The 24624-nt window shown below is 42.7% G+C and overlaps 1 protein-coding gene across 2 annotated transcripts in view; it reads left to right on the top strand.

Annotated features, from left to right (window-relative positions):
* Positions 1–24624, top strand: part of wwp2 (WW domain containing E3 ubiquitin protein ligase 2) — a 66075-nt gene that overhangs the window by 38364 nt on the left and 3087 nt on the right. The window contains exons 10-20 of one of the 2 annotated variants that reach the window (XM_075470555.1): positions 743–917; positions 11498–11552; positions 13037–13118; positions 14120–14248; positions 15516–15594; positions 17022–17093; positions 17590–17678; positions 20139–20298; positions 22536–22669; positions 24019–24159; positions 24235–24355. In XM_075470555.1, coding sequence (XP_075326670.1) covers positions 743–917; positions 11498–11552; positions 13037–13118; positions 14120–14248; positions 15516–15594; positions 17022–17093; positions 17590–17678; positions 20139–20298; positions 22536–22669; positions 24019–24159; positions 24235–24355 — 1237 coding nt within the window. The remainder of the gene's footprint in view (positions 1–742; positions 918–11497; positions 11553–13036; positions 13119–14119; positions 14249–15515; positions 15595–17021; positions 17094–17589; positions 17679–20138; positions 20299–22535; positions 22670–24018; positions 24160–24234; positions 24356–24624) is intronic. The other variant, XM_075470556.1, reaches the window with a different exon arrangement.

Below are 24624 nucleotides of genomic sequence, written 5' to 3'. Positions count from 1 at the left end.
TCTGTGAGTGTTTGGGGCTTTGTTCGTGTGTGTGCGTGTTTTAAATATGGCTGTCCTTTTTGTGTGTGTTTCTGTCGACCGTTCGTATCTCAGCCCGCTTCCAGACCCCCCCGTCTCAGGGGAGAAGAGGATATATACTTAAACCTCTGAGTAATGCCACTGGCAGGCGGTTGTGCACAGACTCACGCTGCAGTGCACGTTCAGTGTCAGTCAGAAACCGTGTGTGTCCCATTGTTTTGTCCCATCATCGTAAGTGCGGTTTGGCAGCGGCTTCGGCCCTTTGACGTCCCAGGCTGAGCCAAACTGTCAGGAACACACTGACGATCAAAAAATGTCAACCAGCTATTTTCTGGATTACACAGAACGAGATTTCTTTGGGTCACTAATCATTTTCAGGCCTGTTTTTGTTTTTTAAAGTTACAATTTTTACATTGATCTATGAAAATAATCCTCCCTTGTTTTCCTTCTCCATCGCTGTCCTGCTATATCTGCAGCAGCTTTACATCTTTACTTTTTTCATGCCCCTTTCCTTCCTTTCTTGGCTCTCGCTCTCTAACCGCCTCCTCTTACTGTTTTCCTTCCTTCCTTTTCTTGTCTTTGTTTATTTTCCCTGCCTCTATAAATCAGTTCTATTATCATCGGCAGCTTTTTGGTACTTTTTGCCGCCCACTTCATGAGCTGTTCTGTGGAAATGTTGTTGAAAGCTGCTCGATCTCACCCCGTCTCTATCCGCCCTGTGCAGCTGGGAGAAGCGAGTGGACCAGCGGGGCAGATTCTACTATGTGGACCACAACACCAGAACCACCACATGGCAGAGGCCCACAGCCGAGTCGGTGCGCAGCTACCAGCAGTGGCAGAGCCAGCGCAGCCAGCTGCAGGGCGCCATGCACCAGTTCAGCCAGCGCTTCCTCTACCAGGTACTTTGTGGTTTACAATTAAACAATGCAGTGATTTTTACTGAGCCAAAGGCCACCAGGAATGACTCAAAGTAGGTCACACTCAGTAAACACACCATGCACATGCCCCCCTCCCCCTCCCAAATCAAGCAAAGACAGACACTTGATTATGGATTAAGTGATTATACTGGATCTACATCTGTTGACTCAAACCTAAAAGTACCTTATTTCTTTCCTCTATCCATCATTCAGCACATTGGTTTTCATTTCCAACAGTACAAATACGAAAGTTTAAAGTTCTTTTAGGTTCAGAAAATGTTTTTCTATTCTAAGAGGAGTAGAAAAGGGAAAAAAAAGAGGGATGTAGTGTGTTTCCGTTTCTGTCGTATTTGAATAAACTTCTGTCCTGTTTTTTTCTTGACTGGGAGAAAAGGACCTTTAGCCTGGTGCGGTTTTTGGAGGAAATGCACAAACTTTTAACGGCCGTTGTGGTTTTCTTTACACTTAAATGTTCGATTAGAACTGAAATTGCAAAAATGATTCAGTGTGTGTTTGATTACAGTTCTTATAAGGAAATTAGAAGTGGCAGTTCAGACCTTTAGAAAGATCAGAATCTGGCCAACAATATTGCAAATGTTACATCTGTTGTTATTTTTACCAACATCATGGCTGCTGTTCACCACGGCTGAGAAAGTGGAAGCTTGGAAACTTTGACCAAATCATTAGAAAGCAAAAAAAAGAAAGCAGCAGAATTGACTGCAAAGAGGATTTTGATTTAGATCTTAGATCTGAAAACTAAGTTTCAGAAATGTCCGGGCGTCGTCATGCACCCAAATCACACTGAGCGATCACTCTTCAAAGTCAAAGTCAACTTTATTGTCAGATCTGTATAGGTACAGGACATACACAGGCTTGAAATGACGTTTCTCTCAAACTCAATAGTTCAGCGCAGCGGTTGCATTTAACTTAAATTGACACTTTAATACAAGGCAGAAATAAACTATGGTAACCGGTAAACAGAGTGACAGCACAGTGTGGATGTATATATATATATATATATATATATATATATATATATATACAAAGTCTCTGATATTGACATTAACCGCCGTGTTGTTGCTGTACCTGAACTAACTCCCAACATTCCAGCTGTGTTTTGTCATTGTCCATTATCTGCTGTCGCTGCAGCCTCGAGAGTCTTTTCCACTCAGAGTTTTGGCTTTGACCTGCTTGGTATACTTGATGTGAAGTCACTGTGCTTCTTACGGCACAAAGAAGAAGGCAGCAGCTGTTTGCATCCTTTATCTTGGAGCTTGAAGCCCTGTTGTGTGACACGTTTCTGCTGGTCAGAGTTTCTGTGCTCCCATCAGTTAAACTGAAAGTGTAGTCAGCTCTGCCTGCAATGATTCATCAGAAGACGTAGGCTGCAGGTGGAGACATTTTTCTGTGGAGTCTCTGACGGTCGCTGTCCTCTCCGTGAAGCTGCCAAGGTCAGACACACACTAAAGACTTATTGGATGAATACAGAAGGGCTTCCTCAATAGACTATTGGTAAAACCAGCCTTAAAACTCTTATAGGCTTCAGTAAAAGCACCCCACCCTGCACTTTGTGTGCTGGTGTTTCAATTTGGGTGAAATATGTGTGTCTGTCAGTCTCTTTGTGTCTGTTTTTATGCGCATCCGGTTGTGTGAGTCTTTTGTTGTGTTGGTCATCTTTGGAATCAGTTCATCAGCGTTTAATCCATCCTGAAGACACTCTCTTCATCTTTTACACCATTTCACCAAGTCTCTTCCTCTCTGTCGCTGTTGTGTCCGACTTGAGCTCTAAAAAAACAGATATTTACCATTTTTCTCACACGGCTGACCTTTAACACTGCTCGGTTGAACATATAAGATAAGCAGCAGGGAGAATTACCCCCTTTGTGAAAAATGCCGTAACGTTTCCACATAAAGTGAGAACAGGTGGGGAAGGTTGTAACTTTCACCGTCTTATTGTCCTCTGGTATTTACAGTAGCTCTTGCTGGGTGATTAATTTGACCCCGCTAATTGTACAACTGTTTATTCTGCTGATTATAGCTCTGTCCATCAGTCAGTGCTTCCCTTTAGCTGAACTCGTGTGCATCTTTGCGCACTCTTGATAGATCTAATGCACGTTAACATGAAGGTATCAGTAAGATGAACATGTAATCTATTATTTTAAACTAAACGTTGATGTGGCAGATGTTTAATTTGTCAGAATCTATCTATTTCCTTTAGGAAAGACAGTTTAAACTTAAAATGAACATGTAGTTGTATTTCTAGCAAAAAAAACATGATTTACGATCATACAGATCATTTCATCCCAGCATCTTCATATCATTAAATGTAGTTTATTCTGCATTTATGCCGAGTAATGCCTGAGCTTCACATTGCTGTGGTTTTAGGCCACATTTCACAGATGTTTACGAGCTTAGTTTTGTAATACCGGGTACTGGTGTTGTGCTCGTACATATCTATTGAGTCATTCAGAAATTCAGACGCCTCCAGCTTGGGAAAATCGATGGCAACAAAAAATTGGATTCCTTACTTAGGAACTCCTTTTCAAGCCCAACTTTCGTATTCGTTGTAGTTTTCCCATAAAAATATCTCATGAAGTAAATATTAAATCTTTTATTTACTGTTCGTGATCTTATCGTACGCTGGACAAAGTACCGGTTGAGCAGCATTAGTTATTTCATTCTCTTTTTTTTTTTTCTTAAATCTTTTTATTGAGAAAAAGAAACAAGAGTAGTGACAATGACTTATCAGTAAGGTTACATAAGATTGATCTTTTTCTTTTTTCTTTTTTTAAACAAACAGAACACCCACCCACCCCGACTGGACCAAAATAATAATAATAATAATAATAATAATAATAATAATAATAATAATAATAATAATAATAATAATATAAGGTTTTAGTAACAGGTAACTATAAATAGATACACCTGCATAAAATTAAGACACAAAGAAATGAATAGGATTTCAATGGGGGATAGCATGACTACAGAGCTCTGCATAGTTATTTCATGCTTGAAGATAGATTAACTATGTAACTGTTCTGGGAATTTGTAGGCGATAAAGAACAGAAGCAAAAGAGTTCAGACTTGCCATTCTGAGATGGAGCGAATTAAGTTAAAGATGGGGAGGCTGTGATGTAACATGAGGCCAAAGTGGCCTCAAATAAAACAATGTGTTTGCGTTATGTCAGAGTTTTTGAGTTGGTGGTTGCTTAAGACACCCAAATATACGCTCCCCGGCAAAAGAAATGGTGATTTGTTTTCAACATGTGTCCTTGTTGATTGAAATTCCCACTTTTCTTCTTCTTTTTTTTCAAGAAAATTGGAAAAAAATGGGAGATGTGTTTACGTGAAATGATCCGTGGATTTCTTTCTGCTGCAGGAACGAAGGTTTTTCTGAGAGATTCTGTTTTTTACACTTTTATTTGCAATTGGAACAAGTTCTTGCATCAAATCTTTTATGCCCCATTTCAGTTGAGTGAAGCACGTTGTGACCACTTTTTCCCGTGGCGCTCATCATTCATATTAGACTATGACACAAGCTGGTCCTGGTGGTTTTGCCTGTTTTGTTCCCCTTGTTGTTGAAGAGAAAGTGGCTTCTCTCTCTCTCTCTCGTCTGGTATGATTTTGCACGCTGGAAAAATCAAAGAAGCACAAGAGTTCTTGCTAATGTTTAACCAGCCTCTGTTCAGTTTCCTGATCAAACAATACCTTCATCATGCTCCCCATCACACATACGGTCTGTGTTTGATATTTTCCTTTCCCCTGACCTTGTTTCTTGCACTTTCATTAACTGTAGCTCCTTTCAAATCGTGTCTTTAAACTTGGATTTGCCTCGAATCTCAGCTACGATGTGAAAATCCGGGTTTAAATCTTGTCGTGTGAACTTGAACTCTTCTGCACAAAAAAAATCTCTGAATAAGTGTTGCCTTTGGTTTGAAATTGTTGGTTTTCTGGTGTTTAAAACATCTCTGATTCATTCCTTGACAGCATTATGACGCATTTAGACGCATAGAACCAACAACTCATTTTCCCCTCAGTCAGTCCAGTGGATTCATGTTGGATCGGGAGTGTTTGTGCCGCCCATTTTCTGTTTAAAACTGACACCTCGGCATTCACCACCTTTTCTCTTTGGCTCTTTTCATGTACACTCTTACAGTTTTTTAAAAAAGTGTTTTTAGAAATGTCCACAGGCTTCCAGCGTGTTTTAACCAAATCACTTCTTTTCCGTCCACACATCTCCCTGAAAAGGTTCTTAGCTTGAAGAAGACTAAGGCAGAGGCAGTCTGATGGCCAGGCGGCCCTGCATGTAAACATTTCCAGTGATGCTGGATTGCGTACGATGAGCCAACAAAAATGAATTACTATCAGTATAAATCCAGCTTTTTGGGAACAGAAACATTCTGTTTGAGCTGAAAACCTTTCCCCTCCATCCTTCTTTCCTCCTCTCGCCTCGTTCCCTCCCTCCTTCGCCCCGTGTGTGTGTGAGAAAAGCCAAGAAGCAGGTCTGCCCTCGGTGTTGATAGTACCCTGTTCTGTCTTGGAATGCCCACACTGCTGATAGCGGCGACTATTTATGGCCCCAGTGTGTGTGAACAAGGAAACGCACACAAAAAAGGCCTCATAGTTTTTACTGCGAACACAGCCACATGTTCTACTGCCCGACTGACACTCTCACCACTGCTGCCTCTGAGCTTTTTCCCTTTTGGGCGAGTCTGTGAGATGGGGCCTCTTGGAAACATGACTCGACCACACGACGGTGCACTTTAGAGTCTCACGTTGTTGTGTAGATGCTGATGTGCCGGGCCTTACTGTGTGATCACGGGCCTCTCCTGTGTGTGCATGCGTTTATGAGTGTGTCTTGGAGCTCATGTGTTCACAGGGCTGTAATTTTGAGGTCAGGTGCCACATTTCTTCTGTGCAGCACATGACAACCGAAGAGGGTCAAGGGGCCGGTCGTCCTCTTAAATGGACCGCGGCGCTGCAACCACACATCTTTTTTATTTCTTTGTTAAAAAACCTTTCGCAACATATCTGCTCGTAAAGAATGCCACCATATAATGCATACTCCAATCCAACGTGCACATTTACCCCCTCATACAACGTTTCTCTGGAAGAGACCAATCAGAGTGCGACTTAATCCATATGTCTCTTATCAGGCGTCTGTTGGTTTGATACAAAAATATGCTCATGTGAACGGCAAAGCGAACCAGAAATAAACTGCTGCTTTAGGCCTCGGACTATGATATGACATTTAGATTGGAATGTTAATGTTATGCAAGGGTTTGTCCTTATTTTGGTCATTTTATCAGTGAAATTATGGCATTAGCCGTTTTCTAAAGCAAACATTATCGACCCTAACTGAAGTGGGATAAAATTTGACTTCCCATGCCTTTTATCGGTTTTGTTCAAGGGAATCGGAAACATCACCAAGCAAAAAATGGCGTGTTTTGAAATGAAAATGTGAAGATGTCCAGTTTCCACCTTAAATACGAGTCTTTTACACCCTTTAAAGAGCAGTTTAAATGTTGGGTGGACCAAACATCAGATTTTAACAGGGCTTTTTCTTTTTTTTTCTTATTCTTTCTGTCTCTTTTAACATATCTTAGCCTGAACGGTTGATTGTGAGAGTAATCATCACATTCATCAGTAATGAAAATATTGACCTTTGCGGACCCAGTCCTGGCAGAGATAGAAGTACAAAAGTGTGTTTGCAGAGTAATTGCAGCTCGTTAAGAGGGCAGCCTCACAGTCATTAACTGCAGTTTCCAGCTCTCCCCCATTTCCTCCCCCTCTGCTAGTCTTCCCTTCATTTTCATTTACCTCTGCCCTTTCCTTTAACCCCTCCCCATCGTTCTTTCGCCTCTGTAGACCCCCCCAATCTCCCATTTCCGTCCCCAAATCCCCCCCTTTTCTGCATCGTATATCCAGGCTCACTTTGCTCTGTCTTTTTGTGTTTTTACCACTCTTCAGTTTCTGCCCTCACATCAGTCTTTTGCTCCTTCCCTCAGCTGCCTCCTTCTTCTCCTCCCATTCATTTTCTGTCCATTCTCACTGGAACAAGGGCTCCTTAACAGCAGCACCTGAATCAAGCCTGTGTTTTATCGCTTGCAGCACCGAACAGAAAACCCACTCACGTCCACACGGCTGCATGTGTCACGTTCACTCGTGTTTACACACAACTCGTCAGCGCTCATATTTCCATTGACGGCATTTATACCATGAAAGGACAATGAACAGAACACATCTGCACTGCCCTGATGCCGGTCTTTTTTAACTCCGTGTTCTTTTACATCTTTTTACACACAAATAGATTTTAGATGGCCTAATGGAGGCAATTACCCCATTTGTTTATTTGTTGACTCTAAATAAGTCAGGGGTTCACTGTGTTTGATCATGAACTGGTGTTTTTCTTACGTAGAACTCTCTTTTGTTCTTATTTGTTTAGTAACTCTCACAATCTCAAGATAAAAGAAACAAATGGGAGATGAAAAGTTTTCAGCTGAAGTGAATTTAATGGCATTTTTGTTATGAAAGTGAAGTTTAAACTCAATGGGCCTCATGCAACCACCATTCGTACGCACAGATTTGTTCTTTAGTCAAAGTGATTACGAGTGATTTAAGAGAATTTGCGCATTCACCAACCTTTTCGTATTTTACGTTTTCTTTCAGGTACGAACAGAATTTACGGGCGATCCAGACCTGTCGTAGGAGTTTCATAAAATAGTCCGCTGTTATTCCAATCAAGATTGCTTGACTAATGGATTATATATTTAATTACTTTGAAGCAAACATAAATAAATATATACATTATACCCCATAATGATGCTGACATTATTTTGTTTGACTTAAATTATGCACTAATTGAAAGTTAATTTGACTCTGTATATAATAAGGTCAATGGGAAACGTAACCAGCGGCTGACTTGCTACTTTTGGATGCCTTAGCGCGTCAGGCTCTTGAAGAGAACGTGTAGAGACAGACGAATGGCTGACATCGCGATTTAGATTGCCATGGACTGTGCTGCTGCAAATATGCAACTTGCTAGAGCCACAACTCCAGAGAAAAACACGCCGATCAAACCCAATTCCACCACACGTCCAGGTCCTCACCACCCTTGGATTTTTGGCCACTGGAACCTTTCAGAGAGAGACTGGAGACAGATCGGGGGGGGTCCCAGTCCTCTGTGAGTTGTACGCTCCCCTTGGTCATCACAGCTCTCATCAGTTTATCACCCATGGTGCATCAGATTCCCATACACCGCTGTCCAACAAGTACAAATCAAGAGGGACTTTCATCCCGTGGCTGGACTGCCAAACATAACTGGAGCACGAGACACATATACGCATCAAAACACCCACACCACTGAGCTGAAGGCCAGGTGGGTGTTTCTCGATACAGCGGGGGGCAAACTGCTCTATAGCCCAGAGAAGGCATGCCAGATTTGCACAATATTGCCATGAACGAGGGTCTCCACCTGAACCAGCCCAGGCAGACCAGAAGGTGTGGTGCCAGGAGACCCCCCTCATGGACCACCCCATCAAAGTGCCATCATGATGAGGCAACAACTGATCGCACGGCTTTAGTTGCAGTCATCGAGCGCCTGCTACTTAAGAAGACGAGACGTTTTTTTTTTTTTTAAGCCATATTCATATCAAACCATTTCTTTTTTTATTTCGGTGACACGGAATTAACAGCACTCCTAATTGCTTCCCATTTCTTCGCTTTAGCAGGTCCCGTAATTCCACTGCTGACACTGCTAAAAATGACAGATTTTCCTTTATGGATCTTTGAAAGCAGAACTTCAGTCTCAGAGCCCGTAAAGTTGTTCTTTATGCGCCATGATGCCAGTCTCATGACTCAACACTTTTCCTGGCACAGGAGATAAGAAGCACAACCTTATATGGTATCATTTAGGGCGTGGAGGATGCAAATCTACTATCCTCGTGCACGTGCACTTACATACGCACGGGTGTGATTCATCATTTATGCAGGTCGTTTACACATTTTTTCCGAAGTTAAGAGCGCTTGTTGAATCTGACGTGGCGTGTTCGTACGAGACCCTTGTACGAAAAAAAGTACAAAAATGTTCTTGCATGAGGCCCGTTAACTTCATTTAAATAAGTCGCTACTAAAACTACTTTAGTATTTTTGATAAAACATTTGGTTGGTTATGTTAGCTAGTAAAGAAAATAACTTTGTTGTGGTTCTGGTGTCCTCTACTAGTGGTGAACAATTCAGGAAAATATCTAATCTGAATGAGCAGTTGTACAATATGACTTCACAAACAGCTCTGAGAGTTGTCTGCACACAGATTTTTATGGCCTTCGTTGCTCTTCAGTTTGAACCAGTTTTGTCCATGATAATTACCATGAATTTCAAGTGATTTTAATGGAAAGTAGAACATATATATGCAAATTAAATTAAAAAATGCCAAAGTTAAAACTTACAGCGTTTGAGCTGGTTTGTGTGCATTCTCTCAGCTGAATCTCTCGCTGTCTTTTTTATCCTCGCATACACAGATTTGCATCCCTGCTCTCCGCAGATATGTGACCATGTGACCGAGGATTGTGCAAACAAAACAAGTACTTTTAGTTTTCTGACTCGTTCAAAGCAACATGTTTAGATGGCCCTTTTCACCTGTGTTGCCTGGCCTTGAAACCTTTGTGGCATACTGCTTCCAGAATCTGTAACATCCAACCTTTATTTCACACGTTTGTGCCAACACGCTGCCCCCCCTGCTTCCTCTCCCTCCCTTGTTTTCTCAGTCTCTCTTTCTTTTCCTCCCTCCAGCCTCTCTCTGTCTGGAAGCTGCCGAGGAGCTGAATGGTCAGAGCCAGGATGAAGTCATCATGTCTTTATATCATTATATTCTCCTTTTACCTTTTTTAGTCACAGAAAACCCATACGGGTGGGGAGCCGGGGCATAGATTGGCTGTCGATGGGAGCAACACACACACACACACACACACACACACACACACACACACACACACACACACACACACACACCCTTTAACCCTGTTATGTGCCCACTCTCGCTCCTCCAGCAGTCCTTTCCGCCTTGACTCCCTCAGAGTTTCCATGACAGAGCTACTTCAGATGGGAGAAATGCTGTTCAAAGTGACGTTGACATTCGGTGGATAACACTCCACTCTGTGACCTCTCGGGGGGAAATAATCATCACTGTTTCAGCGCAGCGCCGCTCAGAGAGAAAAAAACAGCAGTTTTCACTTGGAAAAATGGGTGTTTTTGTATTTTTTTTCACCTTGCATCCAAAGCCACCAAAAGAAAGCAACCACTTCCTGTGCTGCCATTTCACAGAAAGTAAATCCACCAAAACAACTTACTCCCACAATTTCCTGTTTGGGTAATTAATTGTTTTTGTGCCAATTAAGTGTTGCTTGGCATCTCATTGCGTTGTTATGACACGGTTCGGCCTGCTCTCTGCTCAGTGGTGTATGTAACGATGCTAAACGCTCTTGTGACACACCTAAACCTTCTTTGCATGAGAACACACCAGCGGTCACTAATTCCCAACAAGCATCTTTTCAGCTACTTTCCCACTCAAGCTAATATATTCATGTGTGTTTATGTGTGTGTGTTCCCACATAAGAACGACTGCCATTGACTGCCTGTTTGCCGCGGACAAACTTTCCACAGCGTGACACACACACACACACACACACACGCACACACACACACACACACACACACACACACACACCTTTTTCTTTTTCTTTTTTAAGTGTGTGTGAGCATGAGTGCGCGCTGAGTAAACCCCACAGTGGTTTCCAGGCCCAGGGTGAATAAAGGTGCCTTTTGTCAGAGTTTGGGTGGGTGGGGTTGGGGAGGAGGTAGGGTGTCCAGTCTGGAACGAGCATGAATGTTCCCTCAGTTCCCTCAGACATCACACTTCCCTGCCTAGTTTCACAGCAGCGCTAGAAGAGAGCAAGAGAAAGCGGGAGGCGGAGGAGGACCTGAGGGTGGGGTCGGGAGTGGTGCCGGGGTGGTGGAGGAGGCGGGTGGGGTGTGTTTGAGGAGGTGAGCGGGAAGCTGTGGGGGGGGGTGGGGCCAGCATCCAGCCAGTGAGCTCATTGGAACAGCGTTGTTGTTTTATCCTCCTACCGAGCGTGGAGGTTTTGGAAGGCATACGAGCGGCCGGCAGGCCAGCTCCTTCAGTCGCCCCTCGCTGCTGCAGCGGAGAGGAGCCACCCCCACCCCCTCTGCGCTCTGAACACTTCACACACACACAAACGCACACGCTTCAACCACATATATCATCCTTGGTTTGACGAGGCAGCGGGGTCAAAAGAAGACTTTAACCTCACACTTTGGAAGAGCGTTGCGAGGTAGCTTTTTTTTGTTGTTGTTGGTTTTTTACTTTTTACTTTTTTCCCCCCGAAACCTTTTCACTCAAGTCGTCAGAGAGAAAACGATCACATGGTGCTGCACTGGAAGGACAAACTCTGAGATAAAGCAGGAAGAAGCTGAGCGAAGAGGAGAGAGACAGGAAGGTGTCCTAATTGGATTTGTTTTGTCTCTTTCTGTTTGTCCCTCAGCCGTCCGGTGCTCCGGTGGAAAATGACCCTCTGGGCCCGCTGCCTCCTGGCTGGGGTAAGTTCACCAAACGCACTCCTCTAAGTGTCCTCTCACTGTTTCTTTTGTCTTCAGTTTTTTGATGTTTGACTTTCTGAAAGCACTTCTCACCTGTTATAGGTATTTAAAAAAAAATATGAATTCTGGAGTCTGAGCTGCTTTGCAGCCGCCACCAGCCTTGTTGGTGGAGACGACTCTTACAAGTAGTCAACATGTCAAAATAGTAGTTATTAGTGGGTTCTTTGATTCAGTTTGCTTTTCATCTCTGGAGGCAACTGTTAGAGCTTTGAGTGAATGTTTTTCTGACTTTATAGCTTAATGAAACGGCAGAGACAATGCTGGTTCTGTGGTTTATTATGTCCCCAAGGCTCTTTCTTCCAGTCCGCTGTCAGCAGATCAGCTGGTAATTGACTGATTTATGTCTCCACTCTCTGTTGTAGAAAATCTTGATAAAATCTCTTTTGTTTTCTACTCAATACGCAGCTCATTTGTCACCGCATGGACTCGCTTTACTCTAAAGTCCGCAAATTGCAAAGGCTGCGTTATTGATGGGACTCTCCATCATCCGACATTTTCCCGAATGAGTAATGTAATCGAATCCACGCAGAATCCTGTCACACACATTCATTCATAAACGAAAGCTGCTGGCAGTTCCCGTCCCGCCAGCCAGCCTTTTCACAGACTTCATCCCGCCGCCGTGTTCTCTCCAAAAAGCCCTTTTCTCCCTGCCCATGATGCCTTTTCAACATGTTGCGGTACCTCAAGACGAAAACCTCAATTATATCGTTGGCTCAGATTCATTTCTCTGGTGCGCTTTTTCATCTGTGGTCGCTTCGCTTCGATTATTATTTCATTTTTTTTCCTCCTCATTTCAAGGCTCAGATTCAAGAAGAGAAAGATGGGAGAAAAGATGGAAAGATGGATGAAAGAGAAAGAGCCAAAAGGAAAGAGGGGGCTCATACTAGTAAAGTGGGGTGGAGTGAGCAGAGGAGAAAAGAGAGTAAGAGTTGCAATGTGAGCACTACTGTTTCTGGGCCCTCCACACACGGCTGCTAATGAGAAAAAGATGTCAGAGCGACGGAGGGAGGAGGATGGGGCACCAGCTACTCTCTCTTGAGACTCGTGGACTAGCATGCACACAAACACACACAGCATTGTACACACTTCTGTAAGAAATTAGTCTCCAAGATGCTTTTTACGTTCAACGTGGTCGTTTTGACACCCACACCTTCACTTACACGCGTAGGTTTACCCCGGTGAGGCATTCGGATCAAGCCACGGTGAAATATCACACAGACGCGCCGGTTTTCTCTCATAGCGGTGAGATTTTTTCTTCTTCTATTCATCCAGAGAGAAAGACAGACAGACAGACTCTCAGGTGACTCCTCTGATCCTTGCCCGTTTATCCCGGAGCTTTCCCGAAACCCTCTCCCTTTGAACGTCATAAATCTCTTAACGCTCCCCATTTCAGCGCCTCCTTTCTGTCCTGTTTGTGTCCACAGAGAAGCGTCAGGACAATGGCAGAGTGTACTTCGTCAACCACAACACACGGACGACACAGTGGGACGATCCTCGGACCCAAGGGTGAGACTTTGAGCCGGAAAAATCTGTGTGCGAGCATGTGTCCGCCTGCTTGTTCGGTGGTGCGTGGCTTTGGGTGTCTGCTCATACTGATGAAGATGTGATCATCACGCACAGTATGACAACTGAGTGAGTCATCCACATCACGGTATGAATGGATGTAAACGCATTCCCCACTGATCAGGATCCCAACAGAGGAAAATTTGATACATTCACTTAAGCAGGCCAATTCAATTTCAAAGAAAAGCGCGGCTAGTTTTTCACTCAAAACAGGGCGAGGCAAATATTATTGAGACTTTTTAGACTTAAATCCGATCTGAAACGGTCTTTTTCGCGCTTCAGTTTGCTCTTAATGCTGACGTCGTCCTCTCTTTCTTTGGAATTGGAAGACTTTCAGAGCTTTTTTAAATGATGTTTTCCTGACGTCACCAACTGTAATCGAGCCTTTAAGTGTATCTCTCACATTTCAGATTTTGAATCATCAATCTTTTGGTTTTTGTCACTTCTTTGGCACACGAGCTTATTCAAAAACTCTTCTAACCGTATGAATGGAAGACGTAAAGATCTCCTTATTTGTTGAAGAGGAGTTAAAACTTTCCATCCAGATGGTTAAAACTTATCTTTTAGAGTAGCCTTTAAAAAAAAAAAAAAATAATTATTTCAATCTGTAAAGCAGATTGACTCAGATTTGACTCAAATAATGAAAATGCACGAGCGGCACAAACTGTGTGTGTAGGCTTTCTTGGTCGCATAACATTTTCTACGAGTCTCTCCTTCTGCACCGGTAAAGTCGTCGATATTTTGTTCTTTAGATCTCCAGGACTTCAAAGCAGTCTGAATAATCAAACCTAGGGAGCTGAACTCAGCCATGGTGGGGCTCATGTTTTTGGTTTTAGCTATCAGGGCTTTAGCTCCACAGATTGGCAGGGGAGGTATGTCAGTCTCATCCCCGAGACGGGGCCCCTCCGACTGGGACTGTGCTCACTGCCCTCTCCCTGTTGCAGGATGATCAAGGAGCACCCCCTGCCCCCTGGCTGGGAGATGAAGTACACCGCAGAGGGAGTACGATATTTTGTGGACCACAACTCGCGCACCACCACCTTTAAAGACCCCAGACCCGGGTTTGAGTCAGGGTAACTATTGTCTCTCAGCCCTTCCTCCCAGCCTGCTCTTTTTTTTTCTTTTTTTTTTGGGATGTCATAGACGGAGGCCGAAACTTTCGTTGTGATTTAAATCAAATTCTTTATTTTTTTCACAATGATTTTGCCTTATTTTGATATAACTGCTTTCCCAATAATAATTCACACAATGCCCTCGTTTAGTGAAAACCTTAAGACCTTTATTTTGATCCAAACTTCATCTGCATCTTTATTTGAGTCCATGTTTTATCCGTTGCTTTTTATTGATTTACCTACTTCTAATATTTGTTTGAGTCAACGTAGTGATCTGAGATATTTGAATAAAAACTCTTATCACGGCAACATGTTCACACACACAAACACACACACACACACACACACACACACACACACACACACACACACACACACACTCGGCTCCTCTCCTCTCCACAGCCTGTGGATGTTTGCTTTGCCTTGAAGCAGTCTCAAATCTCACCGCAGCAGTCGGGAGAATGTGCAGATGTGCGACAGCAGATCCGCAGCAGGCTGCGCTGGCATGTGTGTGGGTGTTTGTGCCTTTCTGTGTTTACTCTCAGCATGCGAGTGTGTGTGTTTGCTCACGTGGCTGCTGCTGTAAACGGACGTGTGTGTGTCGGTGAATCGGCAAGCTGCTTTTCCTGCTGATATTTACACGTACTTTTAGACTCCTGAAGAAAGCGGTCCTTGCTGTTTTTACTCTGGATCCTGCAGGAGTGTGTGTGCATGGCCCAGCGCTCTGCTGCTGCTGCTGCTGCTGCTGCTGCTGCTGCGGTCTCTATTTCCTAACCCAAACCAAGATGTGCCTGGCAGCTCGGCGAGCATAAACCCGACACATTAGAGGCCTCCTTCTTCTTTTCTTCCCATCATTTCACTCTCCTCCTCCTCCCTTCCTCCCATCATCTAGCTCCTTTTCTCTCTTTCTTTCTTTCACTCGGCATCTCCGCCTCTCTGCTGCTGACAAAGCACATATCCAGTATGCGTCTGCAAAGGGTTGGTGGAGCTTATACTAACACAGCTGCAGGCTCCAGGCTCACCTCAGTCACAGACACGGACCAACCGATTCGTTACTTCTAGCAGAGCGGGTGGCGAGAATTGAACATTTACAGCGCTCTGCCGCCCGGGACGTCAGAGCTTCTTGAAGGAGGCTATCCTGTTTCTGTTAGTACAGATTTTTCTTGAAGATTTGTAAAACTGACCGAGTGTTTCTCTTCTCTCCGTCTGCTTGTGTGTGTGTGTGCAGGTCGCGGCAGGGCGGCTCGCCCGGCGCTTATGATCGCAGCTTCAGGTGGAAATACCACCAGTTCCGTTTCCTCTGTCATGTAAGTGTTAAACAGCCTCCGAACATGACGCTCAGTCTCATATCATAAAAACATTACCTCACAAAAACAGCTTTTCACTTTTATTCCTGCAGCATTATTTAAGAAAAGCTCTTTATTTTCAAGAAAAAGATGATCCTTTAATCAGTCGTTTGCAAGGCCGTGAAAAACAAAGTGCCGAGAGAAGAGCTGTTAATCAGTTCACGTGTGAACTCTGAAGAAAAACACCAGGAGCAGCTGCGCAGAGCGAACCCAATAGCAGCACTTGCTTTTTCGTCAACATCTTGTGATTCTGGACAGTGAGGTTGATGACGTTAGCAGCTTTTTAACTGTGGTTTTGAACCGCAGCAGGATCCGGTGTCCGAATCCCATCTCTCCCACCGAAGTGCAGCTTTAGTTTGAGCTGCTGGAACACGTTCGCCCTAAAGTCTGAATCCTTGCCGTTACCCAGTGATTCGATGACATTTTTAATACATTTATTGCTGTCGTACCGGAGAAAACAGCATCAGCTTTCTGATATAAGATTCTTTTCTCTCCGTTTGAGTTGCTGTTGTTAAGACAGCAGGAGTCACAGACTGGTTTTACTCTCACTACACCTCGGGCTTTATTTCTCCACCCCAATATCGTAGAAGAAATTGAATGCACCGTTTTCACACTGGATAAGAATTTTTACTTCACAAATATTTGGGGTTAAGAAGACATAGAAAAAAGAAGACATAAATGTTTATTTCTTAAAGCATTACTACGTGAAGCTTCATTTAAACAAACCATCTGGGAAACTTGAAGCTTTCCAGTAAAACCTTTTATTTCTCGTCCCCTGAAGAAATGAGAAGCCTTTGTTTTTCTTTTTCTCTTGTAAGTTTATCAACATTTAAGAAAATGGTGTTATCATTCATGTGTCTGTAAAATCTCAAGATGAAAGCTTGTAGTTGTTGCATCAGGTTGTCTAAGGAGTACATTATGTTGCATTTAAAACGTCATTATTTAACTTCCAAAACCAAAAATCCACTGAGATTCGCCGTAGAATAATATTTCTGAACAATCTTAGCCAGTTGTTGGATATAATAAGATATTTTTAGGTGATTTGAACATTTCAAGGCTCACATTTAGCAGATAGTACGTACTTTATACAACAAACTTGTGCAGATTTTGAAGAGCAGGCTTTCAGTAACTGACTCAGTCTGCACAGTTTATATTTCTTATGTTTCTTTTTTATAAGTACTGAACCAAATCAAGCTGCAGTAAGAAATTAAAACTGAAGTATATCTTTAATAAGTCAAACTTATTGAGGAGTTTATGAGATGTCACCATCACGTTTCACTGTCCCACAATGGTTACAGGACTGTCTGCTGTACCCAACCTATTTAAAAACTTGGAGTCAATTTCTTTCTTCCAGACCTCTAACTTCTTGATGCTCTTTGTCTCTGCAGTCCAACGCCTTGCCCAGCCACGTGAAGATCTCCGTGTCCAGGCAGACGCTGTTTGAAGATTCGTTTCAGCAGGTCAGACAGACACAACCTGTAAAATAATACCATGAACTTTTCAACTGAATAGAACAAATAAATTTAAGGTAATTAAAGGTGCGGTGCCAAGTTGCAGTACATGTATATTTTGAATGGTCCAATTTTGTAACCACGCATTGATTTCACTCTACTACAAACGTATAAATCAACCGTTTGTGTTACCTTTCATACAAAGAAGGTTTCTGATAAAGATGCAAAGAATTTAATGACAAAGTTAGATTAAAAACAAACAAGATTAGACTGCTGTTAAAGCATTAAAAGGTAAATAAATAAACAAACAAGTGAATAAAACACACAAAAAAAGCTTTAAGAAAATGTGAAACCCTTTTTGTTCAAGAGAGAATGACGAGCGTCCGACTCATCCAGGCAAGGATGAATGCATGCGGGATTAAATTGGCTGGAAAACACTCACTCACACTGTAAACCGTTTGTTTTCCTGTCTAATTCCAATGATATCGGTACGTTTTGTCTTCAGATCATGAACGTGAAGCCATACGATCTCCGCCGCCGACTCTACATCATCATGAGAGGAGAGGAGGGGCTGGACTACGGCGGCATCGCCAGGTGAGAGCAGCTACTAAACAAACGGGCCTCTGAAGGGCTTCCTGTCACATTCTGTCATTTTGTTTTTGTTTTGTCTGGGACTTGTTATCTGACCTGTTGATATATATATTTTTTTAAAAGCTTTTGGTGTTATTGTTGTTGCAATGTTGGTGTCTTTGGTGTTCTTTCCGTTCTCAAGCTCTGCTCAGGCTTCCTCCTCCTCTGGATCTGACCTTTAATTTTAATTTCGTGGAAGCTTTACCAAGTTTGATAAGCTATTAACAAGCAGATGGGTAAGGAGGGTTTCCCACTGAGGTTCAGATTACTGATTGATGAGGATATACGGATACAGCTAAAGTTAAAATGGAAAATAAATGTGCAAACATGCCATTTACATGTGATCTGGTTTGTCTTGTGCCAGTTATTTAAAGTAACACTAGAGAATTGGGTCATTTTCTGCTCTTTGGCCACAGCCATAAGAATTAAATCTGTGTGTGAGCCCTGCACACGCACAGCCACACACATTCATTTGTTGTCTTGTTGAAGAAGCCACAAAGTGACCATAAAGCCAAGCGGTGTGGTTCGGGCTCGGAAACCGAAGTCCTGAACCGCGGGAATGTGTATTACAAATGTCAGTTTACCTCTAAATGACTCCGAAACACATTGTTTTAAGGTTCACAAACTTCTCTAGTTTTGCTTTATGACAAGGCTTTAAAAAGAAGAATATGTAGCACACACACAATTTTCTTTAATGATTGATAGAAAGTTAAAGAATAAACTGAAATATCTAATACACGATACACACATGTAATTCCCAGTTTGACCTGATGGGGGCGGTGTGTCTGTTTGACGTGAAGCTACAGCACCGTGTAACTGAACCCACGGAGGATTATTTGTTGTGCCTTTCATGAATTAGATTATTACAAAGTGATGATCTTTCCCTCAGTTTCTCTGACTCCGCAGCGATAAACTCACAGGTTGTGAAGTCAGAAAATCTGAAACTGATCTGGAAAACGTTTGCCCTGACGGTCGAATTCTGACGTTCTTCAGAACTCGGATCCATCCGTCATTTCAGTCCTTTCAGTTGTTACAAAAGCCGTGTTTTGTGATTGTTTTTGTTGAAGCGACGCCCTGCGAATGTGTCGAGCAGCTCCGGCAGCCTAACGGAGCTGCAGATGTTTGTAATATTTCAGGGAAAAATGTGCTTTTAATGGTTAAATGTTGAACCCATGCAAGTCCTCCTCTCCCGGCATTTTCTGTCCCGCTCTTTCCCCATCACATGTATCCATCCTGCGCCCTGCGTCTGCTGTCCTTCAGGTCTTCCTCTCTGTAAATGTTCTCATTTTTCTGTTGGCGGTGTTTTCATTTATTTTTTTTTTTTCTGTTTGGTTTTACATTGTGTCTCTGTCTCCGGTGTCACGTCAGTGGTTTTACCCTATGGTAGGTGACATCATGCTGTTCTACCACAGGGTAGAACCACGGACGGGATGTTGGGAGGTGTCTGCGTCCGTCAATCCGTCCGTCCGTCAGTTCATACACCCCCCCCAACCACCCAATAAACCCTACACGGGTGGGCAGGGGCCTTTGGAGCGCTGGGTGCCGCAGCTGGTGGAGGGTCCTCATTCTGTCTAACATGCCTCCTTCCACAGTGTCGTTTTTTTAATCCAACCCTGCTGTATTTATCCTCACTGTTATGTTTTGTCCTCATGTAGTTCACGTGTCCGATCCGGGCTTAAAGGTGTGTTCTCTGTGCTCCAGAGTGGCTAAGTAGAATTACAAATTTGTCCCTTGTGGGGAAATTCATGGCAGCGATTCAGCAAACAAAGCATACATCAGTGGCTCGTGTTTACACGAAAACTCTCCAAATACACAGTGTTCTGTTCACAAGAGGTCATCCGTTTCCAACACCGCAAAAGCACTTATTTGGTGAAAAAAAACAGCAGAAATCTAAATTATGAGTCAAATATCTCTGTATTTACAAAACCAGCTGAACATTAATTATGATTGGGGCTGCCCGCAAGTTTGATTGCTTCTGCAATAAAACCAAAACTTCCCTCTGCTTTCTTTATACGAGGGAATTTATAAAGATGAGGGTTCAGAGAGGACATCATGTGAGCACGTCAGTATTAAGCTGATTTTTATAGATGCACATACAGCAACACGCAGTTCTGATACCTTAAATAAATCACACTGTGCTGATTACTCATGTTAAAGCTGTTTTATGGAAGATGTTGAAAAAGAGACTGTTATTAACTGCTCATTGCTTCTGTGTAAATTGTGTTTATTTCCATGCTGTTTTTGTTTTGTCGGTGTTTGTTAAAAGATGTTTTCTTTTGTTTTTTGTGCGGTTTGTGGTTAAAGAATGATTGTTTTCTTGTGTTTTGTAACGTAACGACATGCAGAGTTAAGCAGATTTCTCACCCGCCACCATGCTGCATCTTCCTCCCCGACAGTAATGCCCTCTGTCCTCTCGCTCCGCAGGGAGTGGTTCTTCCTGCTGTCCCACGAAGTCCTGAACCCCATGTACTGTTTGTTTGAATACGCCGGCAAAAACAACTACTGTCTCCAGATCAACCCGGCGTCCTCCATCAACCCCGACCACCTCACGTACTTCCGCTTCATCGGGCGCTTCATCGCTATGGTGAGCTTCACTTCGGGATAGTTTTGCCAAATATTTTTGGAAGCTAAGCTAGCTAAGCTAAACTTTTCTTCTTCATTGTTTTAAAATGTCATTGTTCATTTTAACCCCAGTATTTGTATACAGATGAGCTAGGAAGGACCGTCTGGAGTTAGCTGGAAGAGGCGTAGTTTGGAGACTTTAATGAACATTTCAATATTTTACCAACAAGTCATAACGACACTATGTACCATTCAACAGAAATACACACCCATTCACAACATTTTGTCCAGTAATTAATGGCTCGTAATCTTTATCTTAAATGTATATTAGGAAGCTTTAACCAGAAATGTAACTCAAAAAGCTGCTTTTAATCCTATTTTTCCTTCCTGCCAATCTCACTTTATGTTAATGGCTTGAATACTGAATCAATACTTCTTAAACCCATTAATTTCCAAGGGTCTCTTTAAAAAAGACACGAGCATAGTTCATTACACCCTGCATATCTTAGCTTCTGAAGCGGAAAAACAAAAAACATACCCACGTCCTTCACTCTGAGTCACGCATTAAAGCAAGGACGCCGTACAAGATGACCTCATTTCCTGCCCTGCGTGAAGAGGGATGGGTTGAATGTGTTGCATTTGGTTTTAACGGGCTAAAAAAGTGAAAACGATGAAAAATGTGTGGATGTTTGAGGTTTGATTCTGCTATTAAACCTTTAACGGGCAGCTTCAGAATTCAAAGTCATGAAATTCCAGACGAAAGGAAAGGTTTTTTTAATCAAAGCTGAAGAAAAAGAGTTTTTAGATAAGCTAGAATACAAAAGATTCTCCGCTTTGAGACCTCCAAATGTAAGTTTTTAGTTTGCTTCCTTTGGTTTTGGATTTTATTTTATTTAGGTGCAAAATCCGATTGATTACATTGATCGTATGTGTGATATTTGGATTGCTTTTTTGACGAAAAGTTGTATTTTTTCACACAATTTTTATAACACAAAGAGATCGCATAAAAGATGGGTTGTTCCACCTCTCTGCCTTCGTATCAGCGGGTGTGGATTAATTATGGATTAAAGATTTTTATGAGCAGATGTAGGTTAGATGACCATCATTTTGCCTAAAAATCATCTCCCCCACACACACACACACACACACACACACACACACATCCTCATTTCCTCTGTTGGCTTCACAATGAAATTTCATAGAGAAAGGACTCTTTTGTTTGTTTTAAAGACAGTCAGGTTGTTTTTAGCCTTCCAGCCATAATGTCTCTCTGGGACCAGCTCCAAAAAGCTGTCTGTCCCAAGCCCAACACCCTCCACCCTCCTCCCGTCCCTCACCCACATCATGACCTCACTGCCGCACCCAGCCTCCACCCGCCAGCAGCCGCCTATATTTAGCTCCAAAACGCACTTCGCTGACTTGCCTTTTAAAGATGCTTTTCTCCGCTAACTCTCATGCCACCGAGCCATGTCGGTGCCCCTTGACCTTTCTCCCTCCCCGCGGCCGTCCTCTGTCTAAAACCTGAGCTGCGAGACGGACTGGTGGTCAGTCAGGACAGTAGGAGAGAACAGACTGTGACTGAGTCAGTGGCTGGGCGTCTGTGTTGTTGTTGGCTCATCGCAGCTCTGAACCCTCTGTTGGTTTTTAACACTGAACAGCTCCGTCTGGCAGACTCTCTGTGGACACACACTCTCTTAAGAAAGATTATGACTTGGTTTGAAGCTGCTTTATTTCACACGATCGTGTCCACATCATTATCCGAGTGACTCATCGATTTGTCTGCCATAAAACGAGGAGAAAACAGCATCTGGGATGTCGTTTTGAAGTGAAATGTAGACGCAGCCACTGTGTCAGGTAGCATCAAAGTAGGGGGGGAAGGGGCTGCAGTTTTTTTTCCAGAAATAAAAGGCCCATTTACGATTCCTGTAGAGGAAATTGGCTTTTAAAAGATTTCTTACACCAGAATGGGCTCTGAACAATCCCCCAGTGAATCATCAACACAAACGCTGAACATCTGAGTTGAAATTGTTTCTAATTTGTCAGGAATTAATTTGAACCATGTGTCCATTAAAAGACACTAAAACATCACAGAATTCTCCCTCTGAGCTTTCTTATATCCTGAGACTCAAACCCGCCGTGTCATCGGCTTTACTGAATCGAAGCTTCATTCCTCTGTGTGTAAATCATGAGGATTGTGAGCTGAGAACACCAGGTGGCTTTCCTTGTTGTGGTTTCTAATGTAACATATCCTCCCTGCAGGCTTTGTACCACGGAAAGTTCATCGACACCGGCTTCACGCTGCCGTTCTACAAGCGAATGTTGGACAAGAAGCCCACACTCAAAGACCTGGAGTCGATCGACCCCGAGTTCTTTAACTCCATCATGTGGGTCAAGTAAGTATCGCAGCACAGGGGTCGCAGTACATCTGGGTGTTGTTGTTTCATATTCCAAAGAGTTTTTCCAGGCTTCGTTTCTGGTTCAGGAGTTAGTTTTGCTTTTTTTTTATTTGTAAGAAATACCTGAAAAAGAACAACCAAAGGTGTGCAGGTGAAAGTCAGCCGCTACACAGGGCCCACATATCAAAAGAGAAACTTTCCCGTATGTATCCAGATTTTAGTCCATGCTGTGATAAATGCAAAGCAGATGAAGCCTCACTTATTCATATGTATTGGTCATGTCCAAGTTTGGGAAAGTTCAGGAGAGAGGTTTTCCAGACTCTTTCTACAGTCCTCAACCTTGACCCTACACCTGACCCTCTGATCGCTCTCTTTGGCATTACCGGAAGAGATGATTCTCTTTTAACTCCATATAAACACCGTTCCTTGTCGTTTGCTTCTCTCCTGGCCAGACGAGCAGCATTAGATGGAAGGATGCTGGGGGACATTATGTCCTGTCTGACCCTGGAGAAGATCCGCTACTCAATCCATAATTCATACAAAAAGTTTTTGAATGTGTCGAGACCTTTCCTCGAACACTTTCGGGGTCTTTCTTCACAATAAGGTCTCATTTTCACAATCCTATCTGCTCTCACATGCCATGTAAATCTTATTCACCTCGATAAATTCTTTATTCTCAATTTATCCCTGCTCACCCCATTACTTCCAGCTAAGATGTGTTAATCGGCTCCAGTGTGCTAGTGTCCTGATTTAATTAAATGTATATATGCATGTATATATATATATATATATATATGTATATGTATATGTATATGTATATGTATATGTATATATATATATGTATATATATATATATATATATATATATATATATATGTATATATATGTATATGTGTATATATATATATGTATATATGTATATATATATATATATATATATATGTATATGTGTATATATATATGTATATATATATATATATGTATATATATATATATATATTTTGAGTTCATATTGTGCTTCCACTGTTAATATTGTATACAAATGAACAGATGTATTTTGTTTAAAACAAAAAAACAATAAAAAACAGATGAGAAAGAAAAAAAAAACTGCTAATGAGGCTTAAAAAGTCTTGAATTTAATCTGGCAAACCTGCTGAAATCCTGTGTATAGCAGTTCAGTTATCTCTAACCCAAAATCAGAAAAGCGAAGTAGTAGGTGACTTCCAGGTGTAGCAAAGGCCACCATCCTAAAGTTCAGTTTAGATGTAGGGCAACTAGTTTCCTTCAGAGTTTGAGAATAGGTGGATGCAGGTTTTCTGTTGTCTAACGGGTGTTTCTGTGTCCAGAGAGAACAACCTGGAGGAGTGTGGCGTGGAGCTGTACTTTGCACAGGACATGGAGATTCTGGGGAAGGTTTCCACTCACCAGCTGAAGGACGACGGCGAGAACGAGCTGGTCACTGAGGAGAACAAGGAGGAGTACATCGGGTACGTCGGCCAAAGAGAAGTCAAGTCATGGCTTGAGCCCAGACCTTAGAAATAAACCACTGTTCCCTTCTGCAGCCTGCTGACAGACTGGAGGTTCACCCGCGGGGTGGAGGAGCAGACCAAAGCCTTCCTGGACGGCTTCAACGAGGTGGTTCCTCTGGAGTGGCTTCGCTACTTTGATGAGAAAGAGCTGGAGGTGAGGAGCTGCAGGAAAACTCAAATAAAAAAAGTTCGCTTTGGATTAAAGCGTCTGCAAAATGACGGTAATGTAATATAATGATAAATGACATTTGCTTTGACCGGGCTTTAAACTAAATGAGACGTCATGCAGCTGAAACTTTGTGTAAAGTAGCCCAACAAACACAAGGACTTATTAAACGTTAATGCAAAGGAAGACGTGAGATGGCGCCGATTAATGAGGTTTACCTTTAATTTTGAAGGTCTTCATTAGCTGTTTTCACGCTG

The sequence above is a fragment of the Odontesthes bonariensis genome, chromosome 7 (assembly GCF_027942865.1).
Source record: "Odontesthes bonariensis isolate fOdoBon6 chromosome 7, fOdoBon6.hap1, whole genome shotgun sequence".
In the NCBI taxonomy this organism is placed as follows: Eukaryota; Metazoa; Chordata; class Actinopteri; order Atheriniformes; family Atherinopsidae; genus Odontesthes; species Odontesthes bonariensis.
This window is presented reverse-complemented; position numbering and strand designations above follow the sequence as displayed.